The sequence below is a fragment of the Sander lucioperca genome, chromosome 20, assembly GCF_008315115.2.
Source record: "Sander lucioperca isolate FBNREF2018 chromosome 20, SLUC_FBN_1.2, whole genome shotgun sequence".
Taxonomy (NCBI): domain Eukaryota; kingdom Metazoa; phylum Chordata; class Actinopteri; order Perciformes; family Percidae; genus Sander; species Sander lucioperca.
This window is the reverse complement of record NC_050192.1, coordinates 29304574-29331287: the sequence shown is the minus strand read 5'-3', so window position 1 is coordinate 29331287 and position 26714 is coordinate 29304574. Positions and strand designations below refer to the sequence as shown.

Sequence of the window (26714 nt, the reverse complement as noted above, 5' to 3'; positions counted from 1 at the left end):
GAGAGACAACAGTAGAGAGTAGTATGTAGAGAGACAACAGTAGAGAGTAGTATGAAGAGAGACAACAGTAGAGTAATATGTAGAGAGACAACAGTAGAGAGTAGTATGTAGAGAGACAACAGTAGAGAGTAGTATGAAGAGAGACAACAGTAGAGAGTAGTATGTAGAGAGACAACAGTAGAGAGTAGTATGTAGAGAGTAGTATGAAGAGAGACAACAGTAGAGTAGTATGTAGAGAGACAACAGTAGAGAGTAGTATGTAGAGAGACAACAGTAGAGAGTAGTATGTAGAGAGACAACAGTAGAGAGTAGTATGAATAGAGACAACAGTAGAGAGTAGTATGAAGAGAGACAACAGTAGAGAGTAGTATGTAGAGAGACAACAGTAGAGAATAGTATGTAGAGAGACAACAGTAGAGAGTAGTATGTAGAGAGACAACAGTAGAGAGTCGTATGTAGAGAGACAACAGTAGAGAGTCGTATGAAGAGAGACAACAGTAGAGAGTAGTATGAAGAGAGACAACAGTAGAGTAGTATGAAGAGACAACAGTAGAGAGTAGTATGAAGAGAGACAACAGTAGAGAGTCGTATGTAGAGAGACAACAGTAGAGAGTAGTATGAAGAGAGACAACAGTAGAGAGTAGTATGTAGAGAGACAACAGTAGAGAGTAGTATGTAGAGAGACAACAGTAGAGAGTAGTATGTAGAGAGACAACAGTAGAGGGTAGTATGTAGAGAGACAACAGTAGAGAGTAGTATGAAGAGAGACAACAGTAGAGAGTAGTATGTAGAGAGACAACAGTAGAGAGTAGTATGAACAGAGACAACAGTAGAGAGTAGTATGTAGAGAGACAACAGTAAGAGTAGTATGTAGAGAGTCAACAGTAGAGAGTAGTATGTAGAGAGACAACAGTAGAGAGTAGTATGAAGAGAGACAACAGTAGAGTAGTATGAAGAGAGACAACAGTAGAGAGTAGTATGTAGAGAGACAACAGTAGAGAATAGTATGAAGAGAGACAACAGTAGAGTAATATGTAGAGAGACAACAGTAGAGAGTAGTATGTAGAGAGACAACAGTAGAGAGTAGTATGAAGAGAGACAACAGTAGAGAGTAGTATGTAGAGAGACAACAGTAGAGAGTAGTATGTAGAGAGTAGTATGAAGAGAGACAACAGTAGAGTAGGATGTAGAGAGACAACAGTAGAGAGTAGTATGTAGAGAGACAACAGTAGAGAGTAGTATGTAGAGAGACAACGGTAGAGAGTAGTATGAAGAGAGACAACGGTAGAGAGTAGTATGTAGAGAGACAACGGTAGAGAGTAGTATGAAGAGAGACAACAGTAGAGAGTAGTATGTAGAGAGACAACGGTAGAGAGTAGTATGTAGAGAGACAACGGTAGAGAGTAGTATGAAGAGAGACAACGGTAGAGAGTAGTATGTAGAGAGACAACGGTAGAGAGTAGTATGTAGAGAGACAACGGTAGAGAGTAGTATGTAGAGAGACAACGGTAGAGTAGTATGTAGAGAGACAACAGTAGAGAGTAGTATGAAGAGAGACAACAGTAGAGAGTAGTATGAAGAGAGACAACAGTAGAGTAGTATGAAGAGAGACAACAGTAGAGAGTAGTATGTAGAGAGACAACAGTAGAGAGTAGTATGTAGAGAGACAACAGTAGAGAGTAGTATGAAGAGAGACAACAGTAGAGTAGTATGAAGAGAGACAACAGTAGAGAGTAGTATGTAGAGAGACAACAGTAGAGAGTAGTATGTAGAGAGACAACAGTAGAGAGTAGTATGTAGAGAGACAACAGTAGAGAGTAGTATGAAGAGAGACAACAGTAGAGAGTAGTATGTAGAGAGACAACAGTAGAGAGTAGTATGAACAGAGACAACAGTAGAGAGTAGTATGTAGAGAGACAACAGTAAGAGTAGTATGTAGAGAGACAACAGTAGAGAGTAGTATGAAGAGAGACAACAGTAGAGTAGTATGAAGAGAGACAACAGTAGAGAGTAGTATGTAGAGAGACAACAGTAGAGAGTAGTATGTAGAGAGACAACAGTAGAGAGTAGTATGAAGAGAGACAACAGTAGAGTAATATGTAGAGAGACAACAGTAGAGAGTAGTATGTAGAGAGACAACAGTAGAGAGTAGTATGAAGAGAGACAACAGTAGAGAGTAGTATGTAGAGAGACAACAGTAGAGAGTAGTATGTAGAGAGTAGTATGAAGAGAGACAACAGTAGAGTAGTATGTAGAGAGACAACAGTAGAGAGTAGTATGTAGAGAGACAACAGTAGAGAGTAGTATGTAGAGAGACAACAGTAGAGAGTAGTATGAATAGAGACAACAGTAGAGAGTAGTATGAAGAGAGACAACAGTAGAGAGTAGTATGTAGAGAGACAACAGTAGAGAATAGTATGTAGAGAGACAACAGTAGAGAGTAGTATGTAGAGAGACAACAGTAGAGAGTCGTATGTAGAGAGACAACAGTAGAGAGTCGTATGAAGAGAGACAACAGTAGAGAGTAGTATGAAGAGAGACAACAGTAGAGTAGTATGAAGAGACAACAGTAGAGAGTAGTATGAAGAGAGACAACAGTAGAGAGTCGTATGTAGAGAGACAACAGTAGAGAGTAGTATGAAGAGAGACAACAGTAGAGAGTAGTATGTAGAGAGACAACAGTAGAGAGTAGTATGTAGAGAGACAACAGTAGAGAGTAGTATGTAGAGAGACAACAGTAGAGGGTAGTATGTAGAGAGACAACAGTAGAGAGTAGTATGAAGAGAGACAACAGTAGAGAGTAGTATGTAGAGAGACAACAGTAGAGAGTAGTATGAACAGAGACAACAGTAGAGAGTAGTATGTAGAGAGACAACAGTAAGAGTAGTATGTAGAGAGTCAACAGTAGAGAGTAGTATGTAGAGAGACAACAGTAGAGAGTAGTATGAAGAGAGACAACAGTAGAGTAGTATGAAGAGAGACAACAGTAGAGAGTAGTATGTAGAGAGACAACAGTAGAGAGTAGTATGAAGAGAGACAACAGTAGAGTAATATGTAGAGAGACAACAGTAGAGAGTAGTATGTAGAGAGACAACAGTAGAGAGTAGTATGAAGAGAGACAACAGTAGAGAGTAGTATGTAGAGAGACAACAGTAGAGAGTAGTATGTAGAGAGTAGTATGAAGAGAGACAACAGTAGAGTAGGATGTAGAGAGACAACAGTAGAGAGTAGTATGTAGAGAGACAACAGTAGAGAGTAGTATGTAGAGAGACAACGGTAGAGAGTAGTATGAAGAGAGACAACGGTAGAGAGTAGTATGTAGAGAGACAACGGTAGAGAGTAGTATGAAGAGAGACAACAGTAGAGAGTAGTATGTAGAGAGACAACGGTAGAGAGTAGTATGTAGAGAGACAACGGTAGAGAGTAGTATGAAGAGAGACAACGGTAGAGAGTAGTATGTAGAGAGACAACGGTAGAGAGTAGTATGTAGAGAGACAACGGTAGAGAGTAGTATGTAGAGAGACAACGGTAGAGTAGTATGTAGAGAGACAACAGTAGAGAGTAGTATGAAGAGAGACAACAGTAGAGAGTAGTATGAAGAGAGACAACAGTAGAGTAGTATGAAGAGAGACAACAGTAGAGAGTAGTATGTAGAGAGACAACAGTAGAGAGTAGTATGTAGAGAGACAACAGTAGAGAGTAGTATGAAGAGAGACAACAGTAGAGTAGTATGAAGAGAGACAACAGTAGAGAGTAGTATGTAGAGAGACAACAGTAGAGAGTAGTATGAAGAGAGACAACAGTAGAGAGTAGTATGTAGAGAGACAACAGTAGAGAGTAGTATGAAGAGAGACAACAGTAGAGAGTAGTATGAAGAGAGACAACAGTAGAGAGTAGTATGTAGAGAGACAACGGTAGAGAGTAGTATGTAGAGAGACAACGGTAGAGAGTAGTATGAAGAGAGACAACGGTAGAGAGTAGTATGTAGAGAGACAAAAGTAGAGAGTAGTATGAAGAGAGACAACAGTCGAGAGTAGTATGAAGAGAGACAACAGTAGAGAGTAGTATGTAGAGAGACAACAGTAGAGTAATATGAAGAGAGACAACAGTAGAGAGTAGTATGTAGAGAGACAACAGTAGAGAGTAGTATGAAGAGAGACAACAGTAGAGAGTAGTATGAAGAGAGACAACAGTAGAGTAGTATGAAGAGAGACAACAGTAGAGAGTAGTATGTAGAGAGACAACAGTAGAGAGTAGTATGTAGAGAGACAACAGTAGAGAGTACTATGAAGAGAGACAACAGTAGAGAGTAGTATGAAGAGAGACAACAGTAGAGAGTAGTATGTAGAGAGACAACGGTAGAGAGTAGTATGAAGAGAGACAACGGTAGAGAGTAGTATGAAGAGAGACAACAGTAGAGTAGTATGAAGAGAGACAACAGTAGAGAGTAGTATGTAGAGAGACAACAGTAGAGAGTAGTATGAAGAGAGACAACAGTAGAGAGTAGTATGAAGAGAGACAACAGTAGAGTAGTATGAAGAGAGACAACAGTAGAGAGTAGTATGTAGAGAGACAACGGTAGAGAGTAGTATAAAGAGAGACAACGGTAGAGAGTAGTATGAAGAGAGACAACAGTAGAGAGTAGTATGAAGAGAGACAACAGTAGAGAGTAGTATGTAGAGAGACAACGGTAGAGAGTAGTATGTAGAGAGACAACGGTAGAGAGTAGTATGAAGAGAGACAACGGTAGAGAGTAGTATGTAGAGAGACAACGGTAGAGAGTAGTATGTAGAGAGACAACGGTAGAGAGTAGTATGTAGAGAGACAACGGTAGAGAGTAGTATGAAGAGAGACAACGGTAGAGAGTAGTATGAAGAGAGACAACAGTAGAGAGTAGTATGAAGACAGACAACGGTAGAGAGTAGTATGTAGAGAGACAACGGTAGAGAGTAGTATGTAGAGAGACAACGGTAGAGAGTAGTATGAAGAGAGACAACAGTAGAGAGTAGTATGTAGAGAGACAACGGTAGAGAGTAGTATGTAGAGAGACAACGGTAGAGAGTAGTATGTAGAGAGACAACGGTAGAGAGTAGTATGAAGAGAGACAACAGTAGAGTAGTATGAAGAGAGACAACAGTAGAGTAGTATGTAGAGAGACAACAGTAGAGAGTAGTATGTAGAGAGACAACAGTAGAGAGTAGTTTGTAGAGAGACAACAGTAGAGAGTAGTATGAAGAGAGACAACAGTAGAGAGTAGTATGTAGAGAGACAACAGTAGAGAGTAGTATGAAGAGAGACAACAGTAGAGAGTAGTATGTAGAGAGACAACAGTAGAGAGTAGTATGTAGAGAGACAACGGTAGAGAGTAGTATGAAGAGAGACAACAGTAGAGTAGTATGAAGAGAGACAACAGTAGAGAGTAGTATGTAGAGAGACAACGGTAGAGAGTAGTATGTAGAGAGACAACGGTAGAGAGTAGTATTAAGAGAGACAACGGTAGAGAGTAGTATGTAGAGAGACAACGGTAGAGAGTAGTATGTAGAGAGACAACGGTAGAGAGTAGTATGAAGAGAGACAACAGTAGAGAGTAGTATGTAGAGAGACAACGGTAGAGAGTAGTATGTAGAGAGACAACGGTAGAGAGTAGTATGTAGAGAGACAACGGTAGAGAGTAGTATTAAGAGAGACAACGGTAGAGAGTAGTATGTAGAGAGACAACGGTAGAGAGTAGTATGTAGAGAGACAACGGTAGAGACTAGTATGAAGAGAGACAACGGTAGAGACTAGTATGAAGAGAGACAACAGTAGAGAGTAGTATGTAGAGAGACAACGGTAGAGAGTAGTATGTAGAGAGACAACAGTAGAGAGTAGTATGTAGAGAGACAACGGTAGAGAGTAGTATGAAGAGAGACAACAGTAGAGAGTAGTATGTAGAGAGACAACAGTAGAGAGTAGTATGTAGAGAGACAACAGTAGAGAGTAGTATGTAGAGAGACAACGGTAGAGAGTAGTATGAAGAGAGACAACAGTAGAGAGTAGTATGTAGAGAGACAACAGTAGAGAGTAGTATGAAGAGAGACAACAGTAGAGTAGTATGAAGAGAGACAACAGTAGAGAGTAGTATGTAGAGAGACAACAGTAGAGAGTAGTATGTAGAGAGACAACAGTAGAGTAGTATGTAGAGGGACAACGGTAGAGAGTAGTATGTAGAGAGACAACGGTAGAGAGTAGTATGTAGAGAGACAACAGTAGAGTAGTATGAAGAGAGACAACAGTAGAGAAGAGTATGTAGAGAGACAACAGTAGAGTGTAGTATGAAGAGAGACAACAGTAGAGTAGTATGAAGAGAGACAACAGTAGAGAGTAGTATGTAGAGAGACAACAGTAGAGAGTAGTATGTAGAGAGACAACAGTAGAGTAGTATGTAGAGGGACAACGGTAGAGAGTAGTATGTAGAGCGACAACAGTAGAGAGTATTATGAAGAGAGACAACAGTAGAGAGTAGTATGTAGAGAGACAACGGTAGAGAGTAGTATGTAGAGAGACAACGGTAGAGACTAGTATGAAGAGAGACAACGGTAGAGACTAGTATGAAGAGAGACAACAGTAGAGAGTAGTATGTAGAGAGACAACGGTAGAGAGTAGTATGTAGAGAGACAACAGTAGAGAGTAGTATGTAGAGAGACAACGGTAGAGAGTAGTATGAAGAGAGACAACAGTAGAGAGTAGTATGTAGAGAGACAACAGTAGAGAGTAGTATGTAGAGAGACAACAGTAGAGAGTAGTATGTAGAGAGACAACGGTAGAGAGTAGTATGAAGAGAGACAACAGTAGAGAGTAGTATGTAGAGAGACAACAGTAGAGAGTAGTATGAAGAGAGACAACAGTAGAGTAGTATGAAGAGAGACAACAGTAGAGAGTAGTATGTAGAGAGACAACAGTAGAGAGTAGTATGTAGAGAGACAACAGTAGAGTAGTATGTAGAGGGACAACGGTAGAGAGTAGTATGTAGAGAGACAACGGTAGAGAGTAGTATGTAGAGAGACAACAGTAGAGTAGTATGAAGAGAGACAACAGTAGAGAAGAGTATGTAGAGAGACAACAGTAGAGTGTAGTATGAAGAGAGACAACAGTAGAGTAGTATGAAGAGAGACAACAGTAGAGAGTAGTATGTAGAGAGACAACAGTAGAGAGTAGTATGTAGAGAGACAACAGTAGAGTAGTATGTAGAGGGACAACGGTAGAGAGTAGTATGTAGAGCGACAACAGTAGAGAGTATTATGAAGAGAGACAACAGTAGAGAGTAGTATGTAGAGAGACAACGGTAGAGAGTAGTATGTAGAGAGACAACGGTAGAGAGTAGTATGTAGAGAGACAACGGTAGAGAGTAGTATTAAGAGAGACAACGGTAGAGAGTAGTATGTAGAGAGACAACGGTAGAGAGTAGTATGTAGAGAGACAACGGTAGAGACTAGTATGAAGAGAGACAACGGTAGAGACTAGTATGAAGAGAGACAACAGTAGAGAGTAGTATGTAGAGAGACAACAGTAGAGAGTAGTATGTAGAGAGACAACGGTAGAGAGTAGTATGAAGAGAGACAACAGTAGAGAGTAGTATGTAGAGAGACAACAGTAGAGAGTAGTATGAAGAGAGACAACAGTAGAGTAGTATGAAGAGAGACAACAGTAGAGAGTAGTATGTAGAGAGACAACAGTAGAGAGTAGTATGTAGAGAGACAACAGTAGAGTAGTATGTAGAGGGACAACGGTAGAGAGTAGTATGTAGAGAGACAACGGTAGAGAGTAGTATGTAGAGAGACAACAGTAGAGTAGTATGAAGAGAGACAACAGTAGAGAAGAGTATGTAGAGAGACAACAGTAGAGTGTAGTATGAAGAGAGACAACAGTAGAGTAGTATGAAGAGAGACAACAGTAGAGAGTAGTATGTAGAGAGACAACAGTAGAGAGTAGTATGTAGAGAGACAACAGTAGAGTAGTATGTAGAGGGACAACGGTAGAGAGTAGTATGTAGAGCGACAACAGTAGAGAGTATTATGAAAGACCTAAAATCTGCATAAGGAGGATGGGCTGAGGATGAGGAGGAACTCAGGACTTTCCCCCAGGAGACTGGGGTTCATGTCCCGTTCTTGTCCTGCGTGTCATTTAAACGGACATTTTGTAACCCCACCCACCATCTTTTCCTAAACCTAACTGTCCCGCTCTTGTGCCACATGTCAGTTAAACGTACGTCCCGACCCAGAGCGTCAAAAAGTGACACCAAGAGTCCTGAACAAACAGGTGCCTGGGTAGCTCAGTTGGTTGAGCTCGCGACCATATATAGAGGTTTATTTCTCGACGTAGACGCCTATGTTTTCTGCATGTCTTCCCCTTCTCTCTCCCCTTTTATGCTGTCCTGGTGATTAAAGGCGAAAATGCCAACCAAATAATCTTAAAAAAAAAAAGACCAATCACATCTAAATATGACATTAAAGGAGACCTTTTTGCAACAATAACAAATGCCAAAGGCATCAAGCGTCGCTTTCTGACACAATGGGAGTGAGAATGTGTTGGACAACTACCTTCATTCATGTATCATTTTGTTTTCCCTTTTCTATTCTTCGTGTTATGATTTCTGTCATTTTTTTCATGTAGCATGACTGAATGTAATTCAAACTTCAAAGTCACAATTGTATTTTGTCATTCTCTCTCCCTCCCTTGTTCTGTTTCTAGCATGAATTGTGGAATGCTTGTCCACCCTGACAAGCCAGTAGAGGCTCTGAGCAGGTAATGATCCCTCGCATCACTGGAAGAGCTGCTTTGGCTTCACCTTCCCTATCCGCCTTAATGCTTTGAACACAAGTTTGCTAAAAGTTGTTGCATGCAGAATTTTAGAAACACGTGTAGAAATAACACAGTAAAAACAACACATTGTAGTTTTAGAAAGAATAGGATATTTGGTGTGGTTTTGTTGACAGCAACTCATAAAACCACAAAAAATTATCTAACTTCAAACACCCTTACTGTATTGTAAAATATTCCACGTATATCACTGATGAAAGACACAAGCTACAACGCACTGGTCTCACAGTAAAGTTGTTCTGTATACTACAAGAGTTGCTGAAGTTTTACCTCTTCAGACTGTTTACCTTCCCCGTGCACCTTGGAAGCGACTGCACAGGGATGCTGGAGGCTTCTTACGGAAAAGCTTAGCGCTAAGTCCTCGTGATAGAAACATTTTATTATTATTATTATTTTATTATTACTTAACGCTTTGCTTCGCTATAGCTAATAAGTTTCATCTCTGTATGGCTTGTCCAAGTTTGTTTAAAATGCGCTTTTGCTGCGAGCTCCCAGTGCAAGGAGGCCAGTTTTACGACAGGGAATACACTCAGTTACCGAGATGGTTTTCTTTCAGGGTTTGGCTCCTTGCACACTGGGCTCAGCTGTACAGCTAACCGAGCTAACTAGCTAACGGCAGCTAACTACAGTTAGCAGTTACTTTAGCAACAACTAGCCTAAAGCTAATGGTGTCTGTCCAAAACTCCATAACTCACCTTGGTACCGTATTCACTGTCATCAAAAGCCGATAATCGTCCGTCAGACAGTCTGGCGAGGTCAGTGACTCGAGTCTGTTCGGTGTGTTCCGTGCCGTCGTCAGTCGGAGGAGCTGTCAGCCTTCATTTGGGCCGTTTTGACATGTTGAATCGGAAGGAGGGCAGTCAGACTCAATGGCCAATCTGATTGGTGGAGCGCTAACCCGGAAATGACGAGCGGGATGAGCCTGACTAACGCTTCTCAAAATCTGACAAATCTTTTAAACTGACCTTTGTCGATCTGAAATGAAGACAGATTCAGCAACTGCACGGCCTATTTCTCGCTTAAAATGTTTTCAGAAACACGTTTCGGTGAACTATCTTCGTAAAATATGAGATCGTATTCTGAACGAAGCCGCCATTATACCCGGTTGTAAAATCCGGGAGCAGCCAGACCCACGTGATGCGTTCGTCCAATCAGCTGCTGGTTTTCATTTTTTGGGCAATAATACAGATTAGCGCCGCCTGCTGTTGTGGAGACGTATTACGTCTCACGCACGCACAGAATGTACACTCAAGTCGGCATCGCTTCGGTGTGTTCTGAGGAAGTTTTTTGACCACCTCGGGGAGGCGGTCAGTCCGACTGCCATTTCTGCCGAAGGTCGGCCGTCGGGTTGGTGTGTCAGAGCCTTTACAACATTCTTGACATCTTGATGACAAGTCCAAATGGTTCCACTTTACTTGAGGTCAAGGAAAATATTCATGACACAAATATAATGCTCTCATGACAGTTAAACGTTAAAACCAACCTCTTATTGACAGCTTAATGTGATGTTAACACATAAAGCTAAAAGTTGTCATAACACAAACGTCTCGAACAATGTGTCAAAGTGTCATAATTTACCGAATGACACTTAATGACAACAGTCATAAACATTCATAAAGACTCCTTCATGTTCATGACGTGTGTCATGCCAGGTAATGACAGTGTTATGTCAGTCTCATGCACACCCCTTCAAACAAAGTGTTACCACTTCCTCTAAAAAAACATTATCGTATTATATAGTAACATATAGTTTATTCAGTTGTAGCTTCTCGACAATGGTCTGAACATTTGGTGTATCTAGAGTTGACTTCTATTATTTTTTCTAATAGAGAGACAATTACGCTAAAAATATAAGAGACATTTAAGAAACTGTTGCTGCATGAGGCCCTTTGTTTTTATGGTACACGGTGTGATATTATAGAGACTCTGCAGCAGCTGCTTATAATGATGGGACCCACAACCCACTCAGGGACTCCAGAATGTTCTGTTTATTCAGTGTGCTGTTCCTAGCCTGACAAGCCAGACCCACATCCAGATGTTGGGTCTGGGAACTCACCATTGGCAGGGCTCAATCCGAGGGGCGGGATAAACGGTTGTCTTTCATATTCCCTCTGCACGCAATAGGATAGCTCTACAACCAACCAGAGCAACGAAGAAGGTATCCGTCGGCAAAACTCTGAACACATCTTCCTTTTTTAAGAATGACTTCAGTGCCGTTCTTTGTTCTTTTCTCAAAGAAAAGCTGAACTCCAAGTCTCCCAGAGTCACATCCAAAGCCGATTCCAAAGACCGCTGTTCACCAGCAGCAGCAGCCATCTTCTTTGTGTTCAAGTAGCAGGGAATTCACGCGGAACCGTTGCAACTCTGCCGTCATTATGTTAAGCCCGCCCACCGACTCTATACACGATGTGATTGGCCTGACCAGAGTTTGGTTTTTTCAGCTCGCAAGCCAACGGAGAGTTGCTAGACTGAATAAATTACATTTGCTGCCGCTAGGGTGCGTCTAGATCTCTAGGCTATGCTGTTCCACCAGTGAATTTGACTTTGATCATACATAACAGGTGAAAGAGTTATTGGAAGACTTTCATCTATCTCTGTACTGGAAACACAGAGATGATATTGATCTTCTCAAACAATCAAGCTGTTCCGTTAAGTTTAATAAATTTAAACTGGTGAATCCTCACTGTGCTGCCAATGAAAGCAAAGAATAACACACTTCTTCCAGCTTTGTCTTCAGCTCCATTCATCTTCAATCCAAGGCTTGAGAATTATTTTCCTTCTTCTTTGGTCCTGCCTCTTGCTGTTACTAACACTAACTTTATTTCAGACTCTGTGTGAATTGCTTGATAAGCCGCTATGCAACACTAATGCACAAATGATATTCCGGGTGATAAATGTGTGTGCCATGGCTTGTGTCTCCAGCATACAGCGGGGAAAGTTAAAGTTTCCTCTCTGAATAATCACCCTGTATGTTGATTTAATAGGAACTCGTATATTTCTACTGCCTTCCAAATGAAGCAAATTCCCTTCTTTTTCCTTCTGCAGTGGCTTGTATTACCTCTGAAATGATGAAATGAAACCATGTGTCAGGCTGACACTGTGACTACACACTGCTGAATGACAGGGTATTAAAGTCGAGGCCTAGTATTTTCTCCCAGTTAAAGCTTTGAACTGTCTCATAGTGAACTGTGACTCGCTGATCCAATCCAGAAACATAAAAGCAAGAGAATCCCATTACTGAGAACTATACCTAAAGTCATTCTCACAGCTTAAGCTATCATTCACCTAAGTATCTGTGTCATTTAGATTTAAAGATCTGTCTGCTCTTCATTTTCTTTTATCAAATGCATTTCACAAGACGGTGTCTTTGAAAGATGCTTACATTAGAGACAGAGCTTTATATTTTCATTTCCCACATAAAGATTTTGTTAAGGTAATGATTGACACCAGATTTTTGTTGGCATTTCCGCCTTCAATCACTGTGACAGCTTAAGGTCGTGACACACTAACCCGATAATCGGCCGTCTGACAGTCTGGCGAGGTCAGTGACTCGAGTCTGTTCTGTGTGATCCGTGCCGTCGTCCGTCCGAGGACCCGTCGTCCTTCATTTTGGCCGATTTGACATGTTGAATCGGAAGGCAGGCACTGCCGGCAGTCGGACTCAAATGACCAATCTGATTGGTAGAGTGCTAACCAAGGAGCGGGATGAGCGTGACTAGAGTCTCTCAAAATCTGTCGAAAATCTTTTAAACTGACCTTTGTTGATCTGAAATGAAGACAGATTCAGCAATTGCACGGCCTATTTCTCGTTTAAAATGTTTTCAAAAACACGTTTCGGTGAACTATTTTAGTCCAATATGAGATCGTAATATGAACAAGCCGCCATGACAGTCTTTGAATTTCTGGAGAAACCAGACCCACGTGATGCGTTCGTCCAATCAGCTGCCGGTTTTCATTTTTGAGCGACAATACAGATTAGCGCCGCATGCTGTTATGGAGATGTATTACGTCTCGTCGCTTCGGTTGTGTGTTCTGAGGCACTTTTTTGACCAACTCGGGGAGACTGATCAGTCACACTGCCTTTTCTGCCGACGGTCAGCTGTCTGGTTGGTGTGTCGGGCTTTAGACATGAATGGGGAGAGAGGGGGGGAAGACATGCAGGAAATTCCCGCAGGTCGGATTCAAACCCTGGGCCTCTGGGTCGGGTAACAAACCTCTTCATATGGGCACACGCTCTACCAACTGATCTACCCGGGCGCCCGTGTTTAGTTTTTTTTTATTATAATTTCAGAAAGGTGCTTTAGGTCATTGACACCAGTATTTATCCAGGCTTGGTCTGATCCTTTGATTTGGAAAAGGAGCATAACAGCAGGCAGTTAACCAGGACATCTTTACAAACTGATGGGTCGTATTCTTCATCTCTGTTACTGGTTTTCTGCTCAATTGTAACTTCACGCTGATCTGGTCCAAGTTGATTGACAAGTTAACAAGTTCATCCGATAGTGATCTCTCAAACAGATTTAGTTTGAGAAAGATTTGACAGCCAAGAACGGTGTGGGATCCATGTCGTGGTTGCCTCAACTTTCCTTTCAGTTCACGTTCTCGTGTAGTCTGTCAGTCACCCATCACGGGCGAGATTTGGAGTAGAGAGTCCTATCTATTCATCCCATAGACTGAGCAGGCTGCCTGTTAATTAGTGTGTATGTGGAAGTGTCGGCCGCTCAGCCTGAGCACCCTAAATCCCGGCCGTTCCCTGTAAATTGGCGAAACCAGGCTTTTACTTTGCCTCGCTGGCTCAACTCAGCAGTTCTGCTTCCAGCAACCTCCACAAATGAAAATATCTATTTGCAATGCAATCATATTTATTGCAGAAAATGCAATTGCAAGCTACTCACACAATTTTAAGCATGGAATTAAACTAATAGTTAAATACGATTAAATCATTTTTATGTAGAGCAGGAGGGGCGGCGCCCTACACTCTCTTAGGGCCGGCCGCCATTGCAGAGAACAAAGAATGGCTGTTTTAAATAGAGCGGAGTCATCAGTAACACTGGTGCTCAACATGCAGTGGAAGCCATACTGCTAACAAATGGATCGAGGTAAAAAACTCCCTGATCCTGCTCAGATGGCTGAAGAACAGCCTGCACGGCCAGCGCTCACACTAACCGGTTTCATCAGCAAGTCACTAAAGTGCGAGCAAACAGAGCGGTCGCAGGAGAGGGTTTATGGAGGAAATGTTAATAAGAAAACCGCGCAACTGAAAGATGAAAAGGCAGACGAGATGAGACAGTGGGAAGGATTGGGAAGACCGAAAGAGAGAAAAACAGATTGGCTGTGTGACCAGTGGGCAACTCTGTGTGTGTGTGTGTGTGTGTGTGTGTGTGTGTGTGTGTGAGGAGAGGCGAGTGAAGGCCTCCACTCTCACTCACAGTCAATTGGCCGGCAATTCAGTGTCACTGACAGAGCCACAAAATGGGAGAAATTTCAGAACATCTGGTTCTGGCAACAATGGCCCTCTGTTGTCTAAAGGCTTACAGACACTACACACACAATTGAGACTGGTATATGTAAATGTTGCCAGCCCAGCTGAATAATATTTCATAATGAATATATTCTAACTCCTCTGGTTAAGTCAGTAAGGTTGCCTTTGTGCTGTGAATAGACATAGCGGCATGGACAGATACCACAAACACCTTAGAATACTCCATAATACCCTGCAGTAGCTACCAGCTGTGTGTAGCACATCATATTTGGATTTCGCTGAGACTTCTAGACTCGTTGGCCATTTAAGGCTGTTCTTCTTTGCTACATCATGCAGGTTGTTGGCTCTGCAGAAGGCCGTCTTCATGGATGAGAAGTTTACTGTCGTGTCACTGTAGGAAGTACGTTCTCTGTCAGCGTGTTCTCATTAACGGGTCCATATGTAGGGTTGGGCATTGTTTGGATATTAACGATTCTGATTCCAATTGCGGTTCTTCCTTTCGATTCGGGTTCTTATCGATTCTCGATTCCGATTCTTTGAGGGGTGGAATTTAAACGGGTCACATGCTTATTTCACAAATAAGAGGAAAGTTTTATTTTTAATTCAATGGGGGGTTGCAGTTTTACCGGGCTTTTTCAACGGAAAATAAAGCCACACTAGAGCGCTGCTTACTGTGCTCCAAGGCTGCAACACAACAAGCGCCTGGCCGCTACGGAAACCAAAACTCGCGCATGTTAAATTTGGAACCCGTGATCAGATTTGAAACCAAATCCTCCAAACGATTCCAAACTATTCCAATAAAGAAACAATTCCACTGGAATCGTAATTTTTGAAACGATTCCAAGTAGGAATCAGTTCTCGATGCCCAACCTTATCCATTGATATAGTACGAGAATGTTGTCTCACCAAAATGTATGATATCCTACAAAACTAGACGGCCTCCAGCTGGTCACGTAACGCCAGCTACAGTGGCCGGCTACATTGGCCAGCTACAAGGCTCTGTGACGCTAAGTGGCAGTTGCTAGCCGAGCGGCAGTTGCTAGCTGTCCTTGGCCGACACTGAGGTCTGTGATGCCGGCTACAGAGCTCTGTCGTATCAGCAGCAGTTGGTGGTTTAGTTACCCGAGAATAGGTGACTTTGAGCCCAGTACAGGGCACCGCGAGCTGCTGGTCGTTTCGGTAGTAGAAGTTTAGGCAACAAAAAGTGAGCGTTATGCGGCAACGATAGTTAAGTTTAGGCACCAAAAAGACTAGTTAAGTTTAGGACAAAGGTCGAGGTTTGGATTAAAACACTTCAGAGGAACATGCGTTTCCTGGGTGATAGTCCTTTGTTTTCCCCGGGAAAAGATCTCCGCTCCCCAGCTTGGAACGCTCTATGTTTTATTACCCAGCCATCCACCCCGACCTCCTCCGCGTTCCACAGTTTTCATACAGCAGCAGTCATTGTGGTGCATACAGCAATAACAAAAAAACATGGAATGCTTACGAATGCTCAGTGCTTAAAGGTGCTGTAGGTAGGATTGTGAAGATCCAGGACTTAGCCAAAAGATTTGAACATCGACAACTTCTCAGTCCCTCCCTCCTTTCTGCTAAAGGCCAAAACAGTCTCCTAAGCCCCTCCCCCCACAAGGGAGAATGAATGAGTGTGCATGAGCAGTGATTGACACGCAGTTAGACACCCCCCCTGGCCCTGATTGGTGCATCTGAACAGGGAGCAGTGGATTTTTGCAAATTGCACTACAGGCTGTAGGTGGTGACAGAGGAGCTGGATTTATTTTAAATGACCTGCTTCATGTAGTTCTACTGGAACATAGGGTCAGTTTCAGCAAATATGACAGAAAGTTAGTTTTATAAGTCTTACCTACTGCACCTTTAACTTTTCGTGGCTATATGTACGTATGGTTAATGAAAACAGCCGGTTCGAGAAAGAGGAGTGTTGTCATTAGAACAATAGTAGCTTCTAGGGAGCCATTTGTCAGCTTTAGAATCGTGCCACATGTCTGTATGCTACTCTAAAAGGCTTAATTAACTTTAACTTCAATAGGCTGCAGCTCCCTTAACTAATATGAGCAATTTACACCCTATTAAGAGCTAAGTATTGAATGTGACAAGTTAACTTTCTTTAAGTGCTTTTTCCTTATACCTAAGGATGGATAAGTGCTGTGAGTATACAGTGCTCTACAGAGACTCCTTTTTAAAATGCATGGCACTCTGATATCCTGCCTCAAATACATTTTGTCTATGGGCATGGCAAGAAATTGATGTTTCTATTTGAAATGTGAGTTTAGTCAACCTTTAATTAGCAGAGTTGGGATTTTCCATTTGGCTTCAGGGGACTAAATGTTGCTGAGTGGGCTGAGGTATAAGAGATTACCAGAGCTGTCAGTATGGCATGTTAAAGATCTGCTAATGCATTTCAAGGCATTTAAATGGTTGTCATTTAAATGGTTGTCATGCCAATGGCGCTCCTTCAGGCACGGCAGTTTCAATCAAAGTACAGTATGATAAAGGATGGGGATCAGAGGTCATAAACTAGTTTTATTTATGATAGACACTGTGTAGGATGGAGAATGAAATAGTAAGGGTAGTAAGGCTGGTAAGACAGGTAGTTTGGACAGAGCAGCAAGTGTTAGAGGCGAGATAAAGATGTCCAGGGGCCATTACTGCTGCTATCCTACGTGTTATCTGATCAGCAGTGTGGGCCAATGACAGGCGATACACCTGGGAGACAAACCGACCATCAGACTGTGTGTATCTGAACCCAGGAAACGCTCGTTGGTTCCTAAGAACCACTATCTTTTTCCTAAACTTAACAAGTCATTTTGGTGCCTAAACTTAACTGTCATCACCGCATGACGCTCACTTCTTCTGTCTAAACTCCACTACCACGGCCCCTGAAAGGAGCGTCATCTGGCGGTGTCTGTAGCCGGCTCACAGTCACCTGTTGGCGGCTAAACAACTGCTGCTGGTAGCCGGCGTCCTGGAGCTCTGTAGAGGCTAAATACAACCAGCAACTGAGCAGAAGTAACAAAAACCCTTGTGTTTAATAATACCAACGTGGACAATGACTTGTATTGACATGCTTTGCTTTTATTTTGCTAACCTCGGGAGCTGAGATAGGGCTGTCAACACCTGGTAGTTTTAATTAGCTTTTGTCCTTCTACTCAACTAGGGGACAAAAACTTTGAGCTGGTTCAATTTTTCAGGCCAAGATGGCAGGCCATTTAAATTGGTTGGACGTAGAGGCATGTATCAGAGGTGACACCTAGAGAATAATAGCTGTGATTCATGCGACCGGCTCTCCTCCCTCAAATTCTCACTTTCTTTATATCTGTTTCTGCGTCTCTCGTCTCCGTCGCCTCCCTCTCTGCTCATTCAAGCCACTCTACCCTTTCTCTCGTCCTCATCCTCCCTCTCTCTAATGGCCCGGACAGAGATAGTGTGTCATTAAGAGAGTGAAGATGAGATGGGGGGGTTGACTGATTGGCTGGCTGGATTGTCGTAGAGACAGATTCTGCTTTTGAGATTAGCTTTCTGCTCTCTCATCTTGGTAGCACAATTGGTTACGATACCAGCACACACACATACATATGCATCCACCTGCCCACATTTACATCACAGTTATTAGAACCAAATTCACTAATTTAACCAAGGAGACATAGACACCTTTGTATTGCAGTCACAATGCAGTCAGCTTTTGGACAAGTGAAAACATTTCAACTTCCACCCATGCATGTTCTGCCCATTATCTAAGTCCCAGTGCAAAACCTCCGGTATGCACAAGGACAGTTTGCCAGCTTTCAAAAAAGTGTTAAACAATAATTTAGCGGCCCCCCTGCAGTGACTCTGAGAATCCCTCAGGGGTCGCGGACCCCTTTGAAGATCACTGATATAGAGCCGTATGACTGTGTGACTGACTCCCTCTCTCTTTGTCTCTCTATGTCTCTCGCCCTGTGGCAGGCCGGCTCCCAAGGCTTCATCAGAGCAAGGCAGCAGCAGAGACAAGAAGGAGCGTCCCATGAGCACCATGAGTGAAGCGTCAAACTACACGGGTGGCTCCGACTACAGCACCTTCCCCGGCAGCCCGGCCACCACCGCCAACACCACCACCACCTCCACTTCATCCACACGGGTCAGTCTCCATCCATATAGGCCTTCAAACCAGAGCATAGCTCTGTTGAGCAGTGTATTCCCAGTTCTAGATCAGGGCTAATAATAACATCACATTTATCAAGCATCATTAGCAGACAGAGGCTGACTATGGTGCATAAAGATGTTGAGTGAGATATTTTCACAGCGGGGTTATATAAAAGAGGAGCCTGTTCTGATTATTTATGTAGCCGTGCTAGCTGTGTGTCACTAGGCATGGCAATGTCAGTCAGTCTGTAGGTCGGTCTGCCACTTTAGTCCAGACTGAAATATCAATAGCATTTACATTTTGACTGTTTAGCAAATGTTAGCATTCTAGCACACAAAGACTGCATCTACACTACTAGGTTTTAGTTTAAAAACGAATATCTTTTGCTACGTTTACGCCTCATGTCCACACTACTCCAGTGTTTCCGAGCCCCTTAAACAGAGACATTTGGAGTCAGTGCTGCCCCCATTTTGGTTTGTAAACTCTGGGGTTGCTTAGAAGTCTGGACGGGCAGAAAAGGAGACTTTCGGAAACAAGGACGCACGTCAGTCACTCGGTTAGGTAGGCTTGCATACCTTACAGTAACAGTTCCAAATCCTTGCTCCTACTTTTCTCCATTGTTGTTCTTTCTCCAGAGTATTTTCTGTATTTTCAACTTCCAACCGCAGAGTAACGTTAGACAATCTGCTTCCTGTTTACACCTGCACGCACACGCCCAGTGTGCGTGTGAATGGTCATGTGATGTGTGTTAATATGGACGAGATTAGTTCTGGTACTGGAGCTAAAACTCTTGTGTGGACGGAGATCTTATTTGTCTCAAAACGTCGCTTAAATATGACAACGTAGTAGTGTAGATGTAGCCTAAAGAAGGATGGTGAACATGGCAAACATTTCCTCATAAACATCAGCATGGCTCGCAAACTCTAACTAAATAAAGACACAAGTTATTTTGAAAGTCACCATAACCTACCATTCTACATTTTGTGCTATACTACTACACTGTACTCTGCCGCACGTTACTCTACTACACGGTACCGTTCTCCTAAAACACACAGATGATGTGACTCCATGGGATTTCCTTTTATTAAATCTGCAGAAAGTTAAGGGTAACACACCACCAGCGGATGTGTGTATGTGCAGTAAACCCACAAACCCACTAGCTGTTTTTCTGGAGCGTCGAAATGCATCAATGCTGAGAAATCAGACATTGAATTCTGGCACATCAAAGTGTGTAAACTCTGCAGGGAAGCAGCATTTTATTACATTCAGCACATCCTGGGTACCATACTCTTACCTTCTCTTTTCTGTAAGGCACATCCAGAGTCAGATACATTTTAAAGGAATAGTTAGACATTTTTGGATGTGTGCAGGGGGTCATAACTTCCTGGAGTCTCCGCTGGATACAGGGCAATCGCTCAGAGTCTGCCTGCCGGCACCTAACCCTCCATAGAGTGATGAACTGTCATTTTGACACCAAAGTTTTTCAATAGAAACAAACAAGATATAGCATGTTAATTAGTAAGCTTTAGAAATGCTGGTAGGCAGCTTTTTTAACCAACCATTTCTGGCTTTCATGAATAAGTGATGCTTATACTACTTAATACTATTTTGACTTCTGCTTACACTGGCCAGAAGAAAAGTTTCCCTACAATATCTTCTACTAACAACTACAGCATGATTAACATGTGTGTTTGTTAAGGTTAGGGAGAGATCATTGTCTTGGTTGAATTCTTAAAAAGTCCATGGTGGCTTGAATCACAAGACAGGATGTTTACTTTTTCATATTTAACTAAAACCACGATCCTTCCCTATCCCTTTACTTTGTGGAGTCAAGTAATTTTGAATTACACGGCTCAAAATCACAAATGTGCCTTAAAAGGCTTTACAATCTGGATAGCATACAGTCTTTAGACCCTCAGCTTTTAGTAACCTAAACTCAAACCTAAGCATGTGATGCACTCAGGATGCTGCATGTAGGGTTAAAGTCCACAGGAAGTACATTGTCTGGGATAACCCTTTACCCATTACCATTGAACCCAACCTGTTCTCACTGCCAACTCATAAAATACTGAAGCTTGGTCAGTGGCTCTCAGCGTCAGATACCGATGCAAAAATCACCCTGTATCGTCTGTATGGGACGCACCGGGCAGAGCAGCGCTGTAAGATGACATAGTATTAAAGGGTAACTACCATTTTTTTTCAACCCCTATTTTCCTATGTTTTTTGTGTCTAAGTGACTGATGGGAACAACAATCTTTGAGATTGGTCCAGTATTAAGAGAGATCTCTGCAGTCGGCAGCAGAGAAACAAGCTACAATTTAAGTTAATAGAACAATTGTCCAGCTTGTATTTACCTTCACAAAAGTGCTCGTTTTGCCACTTACTCTTTAACAGAAAGGTCGACCTCCTTAGAAATCCTTTCCATAATGTTGTCAGACACTTAGAATAATAATCTGAGTCTGTCAGTGGCAAAAGGAGCACTTTTGTGAAGGTAAATACAAGCTGGACAATTAATTTGAATCTATTAACTTACATTGTAGCTTGTTTCTCTGCTGCCGACTGCAGTGATCTCTCTTAATACTGGACCAATGTCAAAGATTGTTGTTCCCATCAGTCACTTAGACACAAAAACATAGGAACATAGGGTCCAGGTTGATAAAAAAACGGTAGTTACCCTTTAAGAGAGACAACGATAGAGAGTAGTATGAAAGACCCAAATCAACGATGGGTCAAACAGCACAGGACTTTCCCCCAGGAGACCGGGGTTTATGTCCCGTTTATGTCCCGTGTGTCACTGAAACGGACATTTTGTAACCCCACCCACCATCTTTTCCTAAACCTAACCGTTCTTGCGTCCCAACCCAGAGCATCAAATAGTGACGCCAAGAGTCCCGACAAAGCGCGTCTAAATATGACCTGAAATGTCAGGAAACTTCACTCTGATGGATACACACATCACATATCATGTCAGCATCTGGTAATAATAATGTATACTTTATTAATCTGCAAGGGGAAATTACAATGTTTTCACTCTGTTGTTATTACACACATTATCACACACGTGCTCAGTACCTCTACATGCACTAATGGAGAGATGTCAGAGTGAGGGAGCTGCTCCATGGAAAGGCGCCCCGAGCAGTTGGGGGTTCAGTGCCTTGCTCATGAGCACCTTGGCAGTGCCCAGGAGTCCGTGTGGGGACTTGAACCTGCAACTCTCCGGTTCCCAACCTAACTCCCTACTGACTGAGCTACTGCCACCCCAAATAAATGGTTCACACAGTAGTTGTATCCTATTTGTCTTCAATTTAGACTCAATCAAAGAACGCCTCGGATCGTTCTGCTATTGACTGACATAAAGAGACCTTCACGCTGCAGTGCTGCATTTTTCAGTAAGCGAGCCGTGATGTATGGGGGATGTGGACAATGCTTTGTTTAATGAGCTGGATACATCTGCCTCTGTTGTTGCTCGTTATAGCTGCTGGAAACACTGCTTTTTCCACAACCAACGCACCAAATAACGTGTCACGTCAGATTGCTGTGTTGAGGTCAGGGGAGAGAAGCTGATATTCTGGGTTGTTGTTTCTCCCAGCTGGGTTCTCACTCTACCAGGAGTGTAAAACTCAACGTCTCTAAGGGCCACAATGGCAAAGACAATCACATCGAGGGCCAGATGGTGTACTGACATGAAAACTTGACTTGAAAAAAGCACCAAAAACATCGAAAAATAACAACATAACGTCAAAAAATATCGCCACATATATATTTTTTTTGTAATCCCAAAACATCTAAAAAAAAGTGCCAAAAACATTGAAAAAAGCAAGACTTGAATTTTGGTAAAAGCGACAAAAACTAAACTGGCCAACACTTTTTGTGAACCTGAATTGATGTGCAGGCTGGATCAAGGTTCTGGCCAGATTTGGCCCACGGGCCTTGAGTTTGACACATGTGCTGTAGGAGATGAAAGATGGAAACAAAAGCATACCCTCAGCTGTTGTTTTTCAAAAAGGTGTATAGATTATTTTTGGGTGACTTTTATTCCAAAATGTGAATTTCAAGATCTGTAATGTAAATGTTTTGTTTTTGTTTTTTCTTCTGTAGATCTGAATATAACATGTATTACCCATTCCTGTGTTTCAACAGCCCTCTAGGTCTTCCAAAAAAGTTCACAACTTCGGGAAGAGGTCAAACTCCATCAAGAGGAACCCCAATGCCCCGGTTGTCAAGAGCAACTGGCTTTACAAACAGGTACAGGAGGAAGGCCATATATATATATATATATATATATATATATATATATATACACAGTATGTTGTTTTGAATAGTGAGTATGAGCTGATGCGTCAGGCAGGAGGTGCAGGTTACCAAACTGCAAGCTGAACAGGTATAAATTGTCATTTGTGCCGCTTTCAATGAAACTACTGAATAATAAGAGATAAGATGCATGTGTGCATGGGGGGGGAGGTTGCGCTGAGCATAGGTAATATTTGTGGTACTTACCATTATAGTTGTAGGATGTGCAGTATCTGTGGTGTGATACACAAACAAATAAAAAAAGAAAAGAACGTTTGTGGTTTAATCCCCCGAGGACAAAAGACGCACTGCGCACAAGCGATGTTTGACAACACTCCTACTCAAAAAGCAATATTACAAAATTTCATTTTCGACATTTATTTACTATTTTATTCATGTATTACGCTACTTGTGTAGACTTTTGTAAACTCATTTCAAGCACCAGAACAACTGAGTTTAGAGTTGTTTTCACAAGAGATTTGAGAAATTTCAAAAAGCAATCAACTTTTCAGCTTTTATCTCTTTAGCCTCAGTGTACAGAAAGCTGAATTTGTTCTGACCATTTTCATATGAAATACATGCGTATCCGGTTATATGCAAATATCCTAATATGTGAATAAAAAAAAAAAAAGTGAAAATGCCCTTAGACCTCAGAAGGTTTAGGGGGAGTTACATGGTGGAACAGTGCAGTGACTGTGCGAAGTATCCTGAAATTTGGAGTTCTGTAATTCATTTAGGCCATTGTTTAGCCCCCCAAAAAAGTGTTTAATCCGTCCATTTTGTTGTGTTGTCGTGCTTAAATATTTTTTTTAACCAAAAATCACACAATCTTCACATGACTGCTTATACTTTTTCAGAGCTGTAGTATTTGATACTTTTTTCCTACTGTACCTACCAGACAGCCACTGGTTTCCATTCATTTTACTGAAGTATGAGAATCACATTACAGAGATTTGAAACCTACCTGCAGCGTACAGCTGTTGCAAGTACAAAGTGATTAACACAGTAACTCAACTCAGCCAAAAAATATAAATAGCATAGTGTTCACCTAAAAACATTATGCAAGTGTCTGTGTGGGTTGATTTAAATTCTGAACCTAAATCCATGGAAGCTAGTGGCTGCCCGGAAGGTAGGGAAAACAAATTAAAAAATCTAAAAGGCATGGCCGTGGAGAATGGTTGGCAGAAATGTAAAATATATAAATCTTTGGTGCACACTGGTATGGTCCATGATGTTATGCATAACTACCTAGCTACAGTACATCCATGAAAAATAGGGACAGAAATATGACCGCTAAAATTGTGAGACATTTTGGTGAGATGACACAGCTGCATACTATATGAGTCAACTTACTGATATAACTACTCCTAATTCGACAGAGATCGGCCAATGAGAACACAATTGCCACATTTCCATTGCATGGTACGGCTCAACTCGACTCGCCTGGAACCGCTATTTTTTGGTTTTCCGTTAGCAAAAGTTGTGGATAGTTCTACCTATCGGCTAAGAATCCCACCTACCCTGAGGGGGTTCTATCCACAGTTTTCAACCTGTTTTTGTGTCTAAGTGACTGATGGGAACAACAGTCTTTGACATTGGTCCAGTATTAAACGAGATCGCTGCAGTCGGCAGCGGCGAAACAAGCTACAATGTAAGTTAATAGGACAATTGTCCAGCTTGTATTTACCTTCACAAAAGTGCGCGTTTTGCCAGGAGTTTATCTCAGGACATTTTACAGATAGAGTAGGTCCAGACCACACGATAATTTACAAAGACCCAACAATTCCCTCCAAGAGCAAGCACCTAGTCCTGGATATTCCCCGAGTCCTCCTCCCAGCTGGACGGCCTGGAACACCTCCCAAGGGAGGCGCCCAGGGGGCCTCCTTACCAGATGCCCAAACCACCTCAACTCGAGTCAAACCATGCAGTAGTAATGAGACATATGTGAGGCTGAATTAAAGAAGTGAAACAACATGACAGTTGTATCGGGCTGAGTAAAGGTTACTAGAGATCTAATATTTGTTGGGTTGGAACCATTGAATCCTGCAGCAGCCATGTGGATTGTGATCCGGTTCCTGTTGCAGGTTCCTTTGCTGGACATTAGCTAACCTAGCTCAGGGCTCAGCTTGTTCTCTCATTACTAGTCTCGCAATGCCAGACCGTCCTCCACAGCGCGAAGGAGGGTCTGGCTAGTCCACAGCTCAAACTCAAACAGAAAACTCAGATTGGACAGATAGTCTAGCTAGCTGTCTGGATTTACCCTGCAGAGATCTGAGGATCAGTTAACCATAGTCCTCACAAATCCACCAGAGGTTAGAATGCCAACACAAAGGAAGAGGAAGGGGACAGACATCTGGCCGAAAAGGCCCCTGTGCTGCTGCTCACTGTATTCATACCCAGATGAGAATCGATTCACTTCACACCAGCATAGCCCCTTCTCTTCCCCTCAGACCTGTCAGGCAAAGTGCTCCCTCGCACAAGAAATGTCATCAGTGTTTACCCAAAGCTCCTAACCTTGGGATCTGTGGCTAAAAGCGACACAGTTCAAACGGCGAGCGAACGGTCTCAAAAAAAATGTGGTATTGCCGCATAGAGAACAAAGCACAGGCCTTTGCCCCGAGCAGCACAGAGGCAAATTTGTCACTGCATTATGAAGAGATAAAACAGAGCAATTTGTCTCAGAGGGAGTGATAGAAGCTGGTTAATAGAAGCAGCCAGAGGGAGAGACAGCGAGGGTACCAGGAAGAGGGGAAGTGAGGGGAGATCAAAGGAGAGGCTGTGTGTGTGTGTGTGTGTGTGTGTGTGTGTGTGTGTGTGTGTGTGTGTGTGTGTGTGTGTCTTGTTTGCTGTAATGACTACACTTTGACCCCTGCAGGACAGCACAGGCATGAAGCTGTGGAAGAAGAGGTGGTTCGTTCTGTGCGACATGTGCCTCTTCTACTACCGTGGTAAGGACACACACACACACACACACACACACACACACACACATACACACACAAACAGACACATCCAGATGTGTGATGCAGTCTGTAGATTTAAGTGGTATTAATTGTCAAATCAAAAGCAAGTCCATGTTTTGTTCAAGGGTAATTCAAGAAAGCTCATTCACTATTTCAAGGATCATACCAGTCATGTTTGAAGGCCATCCCATGTTAAACTCATTATTACAAACAGATGTGACCAATGAAGGGAAAACTCTGAATCAATCAGTAGGACATTTATGACAACATCGTGAATGCAGTTTTACTTATCCAAACTGTCGGATTGGTATCTGCCCCACTTTTCTATTCCACTTTGGTGTTTTTTGCTGCGGTCATCACTTCCAGCATGTGCTTCGCAATAAATACATTGTAATGCAAAGGCAGTAGTAGGCTTTTACTTTGAAACCGCAAGTATTGACAGTGCCATTTGCGGTTAGATGGCGTAACCAAAAAATGACTCGATTTAGTCAAAAGTACATTTTCTGCTCTATTACTGCACTCGCTATAACACAAACCCTGAGTTTAAATTCAGTGTAGGGCTCTCAACCATCATCTAAACACCAAATGAGGGATTAGTTGGAGAGTTCTGGAGACTTAACACCTTACGATCACACTTTATGTTGTTCTCGGCTGTCATTTGTCACCAAACTGTATGTTCCATAGTCTCACATTGGAGTGAGGTCTGGCTACATCACAGATGCATTCTGGGATAGGAGTAAAAACTGCTCTGTTGTTGTTTGCATTTGGATTTTGAGATCGGCAACACACAGAGAGAGAGAGGAAGGTGAGATGTCAGCCTCTATCCTGGAAGTGTACTTCCATTGATCCAGACTATACTGTATGTTCCATTACAGAGCATTTTTTCAAAGCAGCAGAATCCAATGTTTTCCAAGATTCCAAATATGTCAGGGTTAGTTTAAAAGAAAAGTATGACATATGCACAAGGTAACTTGTATATATA

At 42.3% G+C, this 26714-nt stretch overlaps 1 protein-coding gene across 15 annotated transcripts in view; it reads left to right on the top strand.

Annotated features, from left to right (window-relative positions):
* LOC116042039 (pleckstrin homology domain-containing family A member 5-like) overlaps window positions 1–26714 on the top strand; it is a 267224-nt gene that overhangs the window by 177325 nt on the left and 63185 nt on the right. For 12 of the 15 annotated variants that reach the window (XM_031288163.2, XM_031288162.2, XM_031288157.2 and 9 more), the window contains 4 exons: window positions 8731–8784; window positions 18302–18473; window positions 22620–22724; window positions 25645–25717. In XM_031288163.2, the coding sequence (XP_031144023.1) occupies window positions 8731–8784; window positions 18302–18473; window positions 22620–22724; window positions 25645–25717 (404 nt within the window). The remainder of the gene's footprint in view (window positions 1–8730; window positions 8785–18301; window positions 18474–22619; window positions 22725–25644; window positions 25718–26714) is intronic. The other 3 variants (XM_035996062.1, XM_031288155.2, XM_035996061.1) reach the window with 1 other exon arrangement.